The 13,036-nt window shown below is 33.3% G+C and overlaps 1 protein-coding gene across 7 annotated transcripts in view; it reads right to left on the minus strand.

Moving 5' to 3' along the window:
- LOC118197659 (uncharacterized) overlaps nucleotides 1–13,036 on the minus strand; it is a 126,973-nt gene that overhangs the window by 22,229 nt on the left and 91,708 nt on the right. For all 7 annotated transcript variants that reach the window (XM_085827177.1, XM_085827178.1, XM_085827176.1 and 4 more), the window contains 3 exons: nucleotides 9,503–9,604; nucleotides 9,309–9,410; nucleotides 2,792–2,861 (listed from right to left, as the gene is read on the minus strand). In XM_085827177.1, coding sequence (XP_085683303.1) covers nucleotides 2,792–2,861; nucleotides 9,309–9,410; nucleotides 9,503–9,604 — 274 coding nt within the window. The remainder of the gene's footprint in view (nucleotides 1–2,791; nucleotides 2,862–9,308; nucleotides 9,411–9,502; nucleotides 9,605–13,036) is intronic.

The raw sequence follows: 13,036 nt of genomic DNA on the forward strand, positions 1-13,036 counted from the left end.
TTTTACAGAGGTTTCAGTGATTTCCAGTTTGGGTTGTAATGAATGGCTATGGGGAGTTTGTTTATTTGTACAACTGTAAAGTCATACACACCCGATGTTTCGAACAACATCGCTATGATAATTATCACAATTCACGTAGAATTTATTGGGCATCTTGAAAACTTCACAAATGATGGGCTTTATATTAATGCCTTGATAAATGACAGTGTTTCGAACATACCGTGTTGAGTCTGTTATTATGCGAAGGAATTTAATCTGTAGCTGTTGGAGTTTGAGTCCAGTCGTGCGTGACGTAAAAGCCCAGGCCGGTGCTGCATATAGTAAAACAGGTCGGAGGACTTACAGATATAGCAATTTCTTGATATTTAATTTAAGTTTGTTAAGTTTGGAAATTTTCCAGATTAATGCATAGATAGACATAAATGCTTTCTGTGCTTTATTGCGTACGGTGGTCACGTGATGCTTGAAATTTAATTGTTTTATCTGAATATAATCCTAGGTATTTTATGTGAAGCTCCTTTTAATGATGGTGCTTCTCATAGTAATCTCTACAAGATCTTTACGAAGTTCGTTTCTGTTGAAGACAATAACAGATGACTTCTGAGAATTAATAAGAACTTTTTAAGCCTGGAAGGAGAAATCTGGTTTATGGTATCCTGTGGTTTGTCTGTAATGAGGATTAAATGATTTACAAAGAGTGCCGGCAGCATAGCAAGCCATTAAAGCACCAGTGACTGTTGGAATATTTATGAATAGATTGAATATCGTGGGCGAAATAATTTACCCTTATGGTGCTCCAGCCAGGACTTTTCTGATGGTGGGGAGATTGTTTCTAATGCTACTTTGATACTTTTGTAACATACTGGTCCTGAGCGTCCTGTGCGGGCCGCACATGTGGCCCTCTGGTCAAACTCTAGATAAGAGTGGGCGTGGCACTATGCTAATTAACTTATTAGTAAAGGGGTAGTGGTCACGTCCTCCGTCGCTTATCGCTTATCACGTCCTGCTCTTACCGGTTTCTTAATGAATCCCAAACAGGCCTGGCAGAGGTGAAAAACATCAGCGACGTGTTTTCCAGGAGAGGCAAAAGTAGATGGAGCAAAGAGTGTGAAGCACCTTACTTCTTTTAAAGAAGATGCCTGACTCTCTATGTGTTGAAGTACTGAATGAAGTCCTAGAATGAGTAGAAAGTGAAATCTACGATTCAGGGAAGTCAGTTCGTGAGGTTCCGATTTCTGCTTGGTTAGCCTGGTCACGAAGATCATAATGCATATTACGCACTTGAAATATCCTTGAGTTTAAGTAGTTGGCAATAAGTATGATAAGTGCCGGAGGGAAGTTTAGTGAAATGAATTTGATAAGGAGACAGTGATAAGAAACCTTATCAAAGGCTTTTTCTACGTCAAGAAAAATGGCTGCTACTGTTTCTTTTTGTTAAAGCTGTCTCAGATATATTCAACAGTTCTAGCAATTTATTGTGCATTGGAAAAGCCATAACGAAATCCAAATGGATCTTTGAGTACGTAATTTTCCCACATAAAATTCTGAATTCTCTTGATGATGCTTTTGAATCATTTGGCAATTGTGGGAAGCAAGCTGATTTGTGTATAATTTTCAGTAACTGGTCCCTCTTTGCCTGGTTTTCCAAGTACAGTAATAACTGTATGCTTCCTTCATTGGGAGAAACTTTAACCATGCTTGACAGAATGTAATTAATTTAATGTCTCCAGTCAGAGACAAACGTTGAAACTAATAGTAAATAAGATGATATTTTTCTTTGTGTTGTTTTCGATGGCTTTGTTGGTTAATTTCATCGTATCCAGAAAAAAAGCTTCTCTAAGTTCCAAGTTCCGATGAATATGCCTCGAATAGCATGCATGCTGCATGCTTTGTTCCGGCTGTCTTGAATCTTGAAAGCATGCTTCAAAGAGCGAATCAGGTAAGCGACTGTTGAACAATAGGAAAAAACCCCTCCCATATTTGTTTAAAATGTTTACTACCTTTTTATTTTTCAAGTGATGGAAATATTTCAATTGAAATAAACTATTCCACAACTTTATGAATTTAATTGCATGGTAATATATTAGTTTGCTCTACCATGACTTCAAACTGCCGAATTTATATTACAAAAGTATCATTACGTCAGTTTTCAACCAAAAGGATCATTTTATAAACGATCAAATTTTTTATCACTTTATAAAGATAACAGAAAAATAATAAAACTTCTTATAAATTATTTTATAATGTTTTACGAAAAGACATTTGATTACAAACTATCACCTTATAGAAACATACATTATTTATTAATAATATGTGATTTGGTATCGAACCTCTGAGCAATAAAATTTGTTTTCATATTTTTGGTGGCATAAATAAATTCACATTAAATCTGAACATTTTGAGAAGGGAAAATAATTACAGTCATGAGCTTTTCCTAATATATATAATTACATAAATGAATACCTCTGATAAAACTGACACATATTTGGTAAGCACGTCAAGATTGTTAAATTTAAATTGTTTCAGATTCTAAATCCTAAGTAAGTATATGCAATTATTATATAGATTTATTTTATTTAAACAAATGCTAAAGCAATCAGCATTTTAATTATATTCAAGTCATTTTGAACTACTCTTATACAGTACTAAAAAGAGCTAAATTAAAATCAGCTAACTCAAAAAGAACTAAAATATATTACTAAAGAAAGCTGAACATTAAGTTATTCGTAGACGTCTGTATCCTGAGTGTAAAGGAAAAAATAATTGGCTTAAACTGTATTAAATTTCATACTCGCAGGCAACTCCTTTTCCCAAAACTTTCACACATGTTCCGTGTACACATGGATAACTATCACACGCATCTGAAAAAAATAAAGAAAACTGCAAATTAAAAAGTGTTAGGAAATAATAATAACAATTTCAAAGACTATGAGAACATAAAAGAGTAAAATTTTGATTCTATAAAGACGTTTATATAGCAAATATGTTAAATGAATTAAAGTGGCAGAAGTTAGATACTGCCATGACGAATTTAAAAATCTCTGAAAATACTCAAGTTATTTTTAAATTAAGCAAAATATTGCTAAACTAAAAAAATTATTTAAGCAACAATAATTTGGCATACAGTTTGAATAAAACTTTATCGATTCTTCTTCAGGAGCAAAAAATGTTTGCAAATGTGGGAGGAACTACAACCAAGTTTATGAGGCAATCACAGGGGGGGGAACAAATCCTGTTCAGTAATCAATTTTAGGTACCATTGTGTACTTACGCTGCACTTAGTGATACCAAAACTCATGAAACAAGCGACATCACTTAATTTACTGAAGTTGCTTCGTTCAGCAGACCACTTGATAACAACCGTTAACGAAACATAATTCAATACCCAGGCAAAAGCTTAATGGCTTTAATAGATAAACTTCCGTTACGAGTGGCCACATGACTCAGCCTCCTGCAATTATTGACAGGACTTCGGTCCAAGAACCCATATCTTGTTGTCTTCGGCCTCCTAAGGAAGGGTGGATGAAATGAACATAACGATAACATCGAAGAAATCTGCAAAGGAGCAACTAAAATTAGAATTTTGAAAGCTTTGGGAAAGATTTCATGTTAGAATATCGTTAAGGGAAGAAGATAATCTTTTAAATTTACTGAAAAACATTGCAGCAGAATCAAAATAAAAATTATGGTTAAATAACCATCTCATACCAATATCAGCAAATAAACTTTTGTCGAAATGGACAAGACTGGGAGAAATAGTTGAGGAAAAGTCTCTAGTCTCCACATTAGTATTTGGTAAATTTTCCGGATGAATCTTTTAGACATTTGCATCAAAATAATTTGTGGAAATATATACAACCCACAAATGCAGTAGGGATAATCAATGAAATTGACGAAGAATTCGGAGAGGTGCAGCATGTGCCTATTCAAAGAAACCCAAATGTAGAAAAGCTGTTAGATAAGATCGGTATTTCAGACAAATGGAAACATTTAGATAGGGCACAAAAGGATCAGTTGAGCAGAGCATCAGGTTAAAAGCGAAAGTGGAAAGAAAGCAACCTCCTCTTTATAAGGTACCTGAGGCGTTGAAACCACAGGTGGGAAAACAAATTGCCGATTTGTTTAATTGAAACTTTCACAGCAGAGATAGCTTACCTTATTGTGTGCGTAGCGAAAAAGGACGGAAGCCTACGTTTGTGCTGTGATTACAGGGGGCTTAACGCAGAAAGTCAAATAATTCCATTCCCTAAGCAAAACGCAGAGGAGTTTCGAAATATGGCAGGGGCAACACGTTATTTGTGTACTCTAGATATTCTTAAGGGGTATTGGGAAATCCCTATGGAGAGGAAAATGGACAATTTACGAGTTTTGTTTTTCCGAAGGGTCAATATCAATAGAAAGAGATACCGTTTCGTTTGTCAGGTGCTGCCGCAATTTTCCAAAGAGCTATGAACCAGGCTCTTATACCAAACAGTGATTATGCTAAAAGTTTCATAGTTGACATAATTGCTTATTCGTCAACGTGGGAAGAACATCTTAAACATTTAAAAGCTGTACTGAGTACTTAATGAACATTAAACTTTACAGCTAATTTGGGAAAATTCTCCTTTGCCAAGTCGGAAGTAAAGTTATTTTAGTATTTAGATCATATACTAAACTTGGGCAGACACAGTCCGGATCCGGGGAAATTGCAGGTCATTAAAAATTTGAAGTCACCCAGAAACAAAACGGCATTAACATCAGTGTTAGGATTATACAATTATTGACTCTGTTTTAAATAAATTCGAAACATGGACCTATGGCAACAAAATTGTGTTACATGCCGACCATAACCCTCTAAAATATTTGACCGAAGAGATACCCCGTAATGCTAGATTACAAAGATGGGCATTAGCCCTATCTAGATTCCAGGAGACTTGAATGCATAAACCTGGAACTAAAAACTCGAATGCAGACGCCTTGTCTAAGATCCCTCATCAATGTATAAGTGACCGCTAAAGGAAAAGAAAATTGGATTAAAAAATGCTCGGTATCATAATACGTTCATTTGATAGTTATTGTAATGCTAAAAAAGATAATGTTCAGTGCTGTTATGTCAAAGAACTATATAGCTGTTATATCGTTTTATTGTTCTAGAAAAAGAAGTATTCATTGCAGAAGTGTCAGAGTTGTATTGGTAATGTAATACTTTTGTTTGCATTATTATGGAAATTTGGACATGTGCAGTGTTTATGTTTTGTATGTTTGTTTTTTTTCCCCCCATTTTTTTTCTTGCTTTTCTCTGTAACTTTCAACATGACTTGTTCAACATAACTTTCAACTGGTTTTACTTTTTTTTCTTTTGTGCTGTGCCCAGAGAAAGAGGGATTTTACTTGCGGAAGTATCGATGATTTCAAAATTTTCGACTAAAAGTCGGAAATATTTGGTGAGCTAGCGACCCAGGAAACCGGTCCAAGGAGACTATTCAAGTGGGAAAGAGAAAAGAAAACAAGGACATGTGAGAGATGCAACTAACTGTTTTTCGCGCATTATATATATATATATATATATATATATATTAATGTATAACAGTGGCATTTTTATGTGTGTTTTGTGTCCTGATGTATAATAAATGTGTGGATATAATTACGAAGTGTGTATACGAAGTATAGTTTTCTGCTGTCAATATTCAATCAAAAAGAACCAGGCTCGTGTCCGGAATGGCGCAAGATCACAATATGTTTTGAACCTAAACTAAAATATTAATTTAATGGCTGAGAAATATAATGTGAGATATTTTTATGTTTCCATTACATTCTCTGTTTCGCTATGCTTAACTAACTGAACGTAAAGAATTTTGGTCTTATTTATGAATTTATTTATTTAAATAACTCTCAAGAAGGCCCATATGAATCATTTTCTCATTTTACATTTATTAACTGCATTGTGTTCTTAGAAACAACAATGGTTAAATTAAAAATATAAAAAAATCTGAAAGCTTTCAGATTTTACATTACGCCTGAAGGGGGCATTACGTTTTGTGTGTTAAATTTATTAAATATCTTGTTCTTTGCACTTAAACCATAAAATTCAATTCAACAGTCATATCTCAAAATAATTTTTAAATGAGCGTATCTTTAGAATTTCCGGGACACAGTCTCGCGCGCTGGAGATAAAAATGTTTGAAATCGTTGATTTTCTTAGTACAAAATTCGTAAACGTTTAACGAAATATGAAATAGATAATGAAGCAAATTCCAATTTCCAAATTTGGGCTTCCTATTGCCCATATTTGGGTGGAAACATACATTACTCAAAATTTGATGGCTCTAGGTACCGTTGTTTTATCACAACGCGAGAAACCTACATACATTTATGCAGATTTTTCATTATTTAATTTCTTTAAATATAATACAGGGCTCTAATATTTGGAGGTATCAATTTAAAAAGTGAACCGACAATTAAAGTTGTCAGCGCAAAATGCCAAAACGAAATTAATAGCGCTTCTCGGCTGACGTCCTTTGGGATAATAATTTAATATAAATATTTGAAACAAGAAATAAGAAAATTATTTTAACATAATAGGAATATGCATAATTTACTTTCATGAGAATAATCCAGAAATTATCATTGTCTCCTCAAAGGGAAATTTGTTGTTAACTGGCTTTCTGTAAAAGGATATTTCATTGTATTTCAATACGAATATTTTTAACCTGTGAAGATTTTTTTTCAGTCACACCGTCTATAATGAGATTTTTCTTATTTACCGGTACGTTCAATAGGAAAATGTGAAACAAGCATGAATCCATTCTTGGTGTTAAATCATTTAGAGCAAAACTTATGCTAGAAACGTTTTAATGAATTTTCATCTTTGAAAAACTGTATTATTGTATTGAACATTATTATATCTCGTTAAAGCTTTTCTACTTCTCAATTTATAACCAGTGATAAATTTATGCTGATCGTGATAAAAATTATGCTTTCCACTTTGCAACTGTAAATCATATCGGTATTATATCGTTTTAGTATTTTGCTTTTATATGTTATAAATGATTTATAAAATAAGTGTTCTTGTCAAGGAATTCACTTTCAATTTATGTCCACTGTGTTAGAAAACAAAAATGAATTTCTGGGCAATAAATAGTTAAATAATAAAAAATGGATTTTGCTTTCAAAGCACTACACACTAGAAAAAAATATATGTAAATTAACTATGTATGCCAAATTGTAAAATTATAATTTTTAAGAAAAGGAGAAATAGCACTATCACCTCACAATCGCACTTCTATTTATCGAAAAGAAGAAAACTGTTATGGTTATTTTCAGCCAGCTGTATCCTTTCGGAGATACTGCGCCTATAGTTAACAAAGCTAACTGTCTGGGGTGTTGCATCACATAACTAACGTCACAGGAAAAGACATCGGCTTTTTGAAACATCTCCCACCCTTGCTTGGTCGTGAAGCTTAGCCAGAAGTGTAGAATGCATCCTTCCGTTATTAAATATATTTTGTGTTATGCCTCTATCTGACTTCCACTGGAGCCATGGACATTCATTTCAACCGGCTTCAAAGTGTACAAAGTGCCTTCAGATGCACACCTTTCAACAAGAAAGACACTTTTGCACCGTGATCTCAAAAATTGAGTTGATTATAGAATATATTCATCACTGCGACGAGAAATTCTTCCATAAAGCATTATAATGTTTGCAGAAAGTATCTTTTGAGACGTTCTGAACTAAATTATTTTAAACCGAGGATAAACTATTCAAGTCTTTCTGCTCTCATCTTCTTCGTGATCACAATTTCATCATTAAACTGTTACGGCCTTTGTAATAATTTTTTTCACATACTTATCTCTTCAGTGTTTTTTTTTTTTTTTTTTTTTTTTTTTTTTTTTTGTTTGTTTGTTTAATTTTGCATATTTATGTGTTTTGTCTGTAGAACATACTGATGTAATATGTTCGTTAGATTTCTCCAATGTGTATATTATTTTCATATATTATTTTAGTATATGTATATTATATTTAGTTTCTATTGTCGCTATGAATTATTTGCATTTTGTGAACAGGATTTTCTTATTCTTATTAAGTCTGGCATCTTTTCATGTTATCATGTGGCCTTTCCGATCCGATTCCTATATTTCTCAGTTTTTCACTTTTAGCTGTCCCTGTGATGATGAAGAGAAAAGGCCAATACTCTTTTACTTCCTCCTACTAATTTCCCTGAGCAGGAAGTCTAAGTTTCTGATGCTTTTCACTGTGGAATCTAGTAAAAAACATCTAGTACATTGCGGAAAATTACGATGATGTTTGTGGCAAATACAATCCAATAGCTGCATGTGATTGAATTCTTGGTTAAATTTGAGAACAGCATTTGCAAATTACACTGAAACACGATGTTATGGCTTAAAAATTACACTGAAACGCATAACTGTCTTTAGTACTTAAATATGAAAGCGTTTTAAAAATGGCAACACAGGAAGTGATTGACTAAACCTCCCTAACAGATAATTGCAGGGACTGCTAGGACATGCTGCAAAACTGTGGTTAAAGTTTTCAACACTGCTAAGATTCCGACGTTGCTAGAAAATTATCTGAGATTGGCCTTAGACGAATTTACGTCTACAATTAACAACTTCTTTGAACGTGCTCAACACATCACATTAAAACCTTTGCAAATGTTTCACATAAGGGGCAGGTGGGTACCCAAACGCCTCACACAAAAGCAGATGCAACGTCGAAATCAGAGGTGTTGCAGCACTCTTGGGACGTTTGAAACTAATCCAGAATTGTTCTTAGATTCATCATCAATTAAATTAACAGTTAAGTATGTGAAAACACTGGAATTCCGCATGCTTCCCCCCAAAACTCTGTTCATATCTCTTGATAGGTAAAGCGATGCTTCTTGTATTTCTGATGCTCATGGAGTAATCACAAAATACTAGCTTTTTGGTGGGCATAATGTAAACTGTGAGTATTAATTACGCAAACATACTGAAAAACCGATCAGTGCAGCTGTGAAAAAAAGCAAGATTTGTTTTAGAAACAGGGAAATCAATGGACGGCATTCAGTTATATGCTGTACAGTCTGCATTTATAGCCACGTGACTCTTAGTTCTCAGTTATATAGAAAGAGGATCTCTTTAGATGCTGAAGTGAAAAATGCCAAAGTATCTAAAACGATTGGACAAAACGGATATATTTCAATTAAATAAAACAAAGGAATATGCTTAAAAATTGTTCAGTCAACTGTGTATTACACTACAACTCTATTAATTATTTATCCCTTTTCATTTTTGAAAATAAATAGGACTACAGAGCAAAATGTTACCTTTACACTTTCCTTTCTCTTCTAGAAAGCCGTCTTCACATTTGCATTGTTTACGACCTCTCCAGTCGAAGAGACATGTTGAATTTGGTCCACAGCTGCATTCTTAAAATATAAAAGATCCAAATGCTATTAGCTAGAAACGTTTAGATGTAATGTCTTGTATTTCACATCAGAAGTACACTTTAGAGCCTTACTTTCGCATATTCCATCTAATTCTGCAAAGCCCTCTTCGCAAATGCACTCTTTACCTTTAAACTGAATAAGCTGGCACTTCGAATGTGGTCCACAGTTGCATTCTGTAATAGTAACGAAAAGCCATAAGTTTCACTTCTTACTGAATGTAAATTCTTTCAAGGAAATCGAAGCACTTTATCTATCATTAATAATTAATTTTAACTATTTGGAAAGCAAATAGCAGGTTATAACAGAAATGTTAGGAAAATAAATAAATTTTAGAAATATTCTTTTGAATTATATTGCGGTACCATTTAATTCCAAACCAACGTACTTGCTAAAACTAAAATTACTTTCTAAAATTCACCTCTTCCAGTTCTTCACCAATAAAGTAAGACATATATTAAAAAAAAAACATTTCTGAAAAAGAACTAGGCTAAAATATTCCACCTAGGCATAATGTTATTCAGTGAATTAAAATAAGCATACATCGACGGAATTTATAGGAAATATAAAGTAATGCTAATTAAAATAAATCTATTCAGATGTATCTGCATCTGTAACTGTTTAATACAGCGTTCCTTAAACTGCACTTCTCGAACCGCAAGTGGTTCTCGAAGCCTGTCCTTGTGGTCCTCCGAGAGAGAAGAGACAAAAACTAAAATTCAAATTACCTCATACCTCCGAGTTTTAAACTTGCACATGGCAAATAGTCTATCAAGTGTGAATCAAGTCTATCATCTTAGCACATGGCAACAGTCTATCAATGTCTATATAGCATTTTCTGCCAACACTATCATTTTACGAAATAAATTACCGATTGCCCTACTTATGGATTTCACATTAAAGTCTTAGAAACAGAAAAGGGATTTAAAGCACTGTGACTGTGTTGCTTCTTACTAAAATATACCCAAACATAGAACTATTGATCAAAATTCGTCATCCATCTATCTCATTAATGTGAATGTCAATATTTATTTAATATTAAGTTAATAAAAAAATTATCCAAAGTCTATATTATTTTTAATTTATAAAAATGAATATGAATTTTCTTCTTTTAATTTAATTACTTAATACAGGAATAAAATTAAATGAATTTTAAATAAATTTCATTTTAAAAATATAACTGGCCATATTACAGAATAAAAATTGCTTTTGAAAGTGACAAGAATAAAGTACTCGCAAAACATTCTAATTTGTAAACGCTGTCCCCACTTGAAATTTGCTTCAGACACGCAGCTTTACAGAATAAACCTTAAAATTTGTACCTATATGATTTAAAAGATGGGGAAAAGAAGTTTTAAAAGAAAGAATAAAATCTTCCTTGCAGGCACTTTATGCAGATATATAATAAAATGAATCTACTGAATAAGCGATGTAACTTATTTACATCAGTTGCATGCACTATGAATGATAGCAGAGAACGAGATAGCCATTAGAGAGCTTATATGCCTCTATATCTGAACGGAATAGTGGACACTCAGAATTGTCGCGTTTGGATTAAAGAAAATCTGTGTATTTCATAGAAAACTCCTCTACATTTGTCCCGAAATGTTACAATTTGCTGCGGATTCCCTTCGACGTTTATCCTCGGGATATGTTTCTTTAAGAAAGTTACAACTAATGCCTTTGCAGCGTATTTTGAAATGCAAGACTTGCATCACAAAATGCTAAAGATTTATTTTAATCTAATTCTTACAATGACAGAGCTTAACGTCCATTTGCAACCAGCAGGTTCAATTAACGCTGTTTTTGCTCACGTATTTCAAGAACGATCGGGCTAATCTTTGGAATATGGTAACAGGTAGTTTGGCGACATTTTGGTAAGGCGATAAAGGTTACTAGCTAGGACTTTAGCAGTGTACATGGATAAAGTCAAGAGTGTGCGCAATGCCAATTTTCTGTAATTCTGGGACGTTTTTTTGAGTGAAAATAGGTCGACGGGTGCATGAATACCGTGTATGTGCAATCTTAAAAACGCGGCAAGCAGTGGGCGGTTCTGCACTTGATTAAGCACTTTTGTTCCATAAAAGTTCTAGCATAAGCGTAATTCGGCTAGCAGATTGTTGGGAAAAAATGTTGAGTAAAAAAAAAAAATGCCTTTACTTCCTTAAAACAAAATGGCGTCCCCCCACCCAAAAAAAACTAGCAGATTGCTGTAGCAGGGTTGGTCGCCAAGTTTTCGCCAAAAAATCGCCAAGTTACCATAATCCGAAGATTAATTAATGCTTGCATTTCTATTGCTGTTGCCTAGCCACCAAACATGTCGACTTGTGATTTATGGTTACAGGCAACTTCATCAAGCATCATTTATTGCAGCTATCTTGCATATTTGTATTTATGTACCCTAGATATCTTGCATATTTACAGAATTACATGTTTAGTAGAAATGGAGTGCTATCTCTCACTGGCTATGCGAAGCATCGGTGAAAAATACGTTGAGAAATTTCTTAATATTCTGCAAGGAATGTAACTGCTATCCCATATTGTAAATTAAGCACGATATGTATTAATCCATGTAATTATACGAATTATTTTAAGTTTTCTTCACTTGTAGCAATCGACCTGATATTTCGCTCTGTTGCGTACTTGATGATGTTTATAAATGTTAAATATGTGCTATAATAAATGTTAAAGTGTTATGTTGCTTTCTTCATGTATTAGTTTCTTTTTTTGAATTTTATAGCAAATCCCTTCTTAGCATACACCTTTTTCTCCTGCAGGATCTGTTTCCACAACCTGCGAAAATAGAAACCTTGTACTTCTCTATCAATCACTCACAGGTGGCATCTATAGTATGCTTTCAAGGAGGCAATTGTTTTCTGGTAATTTTTTTCATATTCCCCATATTTAAATTAATCTGTTTTACTGTAATACATTTTTCATAAAGCATTTACTGTTTTTTTAACTAGAGATCCATCCTTTCGTAAAATCAAAAATATGTTTCGGACAACATTTAATACGCATATGATTAGTACTTTTGAAAACTGCTAAATTAAATGGGTATTACATCTTAGATTTAAAATTTTAAAATGTTTATAGCAGCCTTTACAAATCTCATTCATTTTTAAGCAAATTCTTTAATTAATGTGCTAGTACCAATTTATTAACACTTATGATGATATTGCCACATTATCGAATGAATTACCTCTTTCAGCAAACAACGACTGTAGTATTATTGGAAGGTTGTATTATAAGGAACGCATCATACATTAAGCCATATTAAGCAATCATCATAAAATTATTTAATTGCCGTAGACAAACAAAGTCCTATGCACAATAGGAAAGCAGTATCTGCGATTCATGGAATTTTATGAAGACGTTTGACAAGTCGATGAGAAATCTAGCTGTTTGCCGCTCACGAAAATGGAATCAGGTAGCAGATATCAGCTTTTAGGATTGTAGGTTATAACGATGAAACGTTGAAGTACGGATTTCTTCAATAAATATAATTTGACATTGATAATGATATAAATTTCCAAGCTTTGGATACAACACCAACAGATTATGATGTCAATCTAATTACCAACAAACTATGATGGCAATAAGAAAGG

The sequence above is a fragment of the Stegodyphus dumicola genome, chromosome 11 (genome assembly GCF_044657685.1).
Source record: "Stegodyphus dumicola isolate Sdum_Otavi_A_Nest chromosome 11, ASM4465768v1".
Taxonomy (NCBI): domain Eukaryota; kingdom Metazoa; phylum Arthropoda; class Arachnida; order Araneae; family Eresidae; genus Stegodyphus; species Stegodyphus dumicola.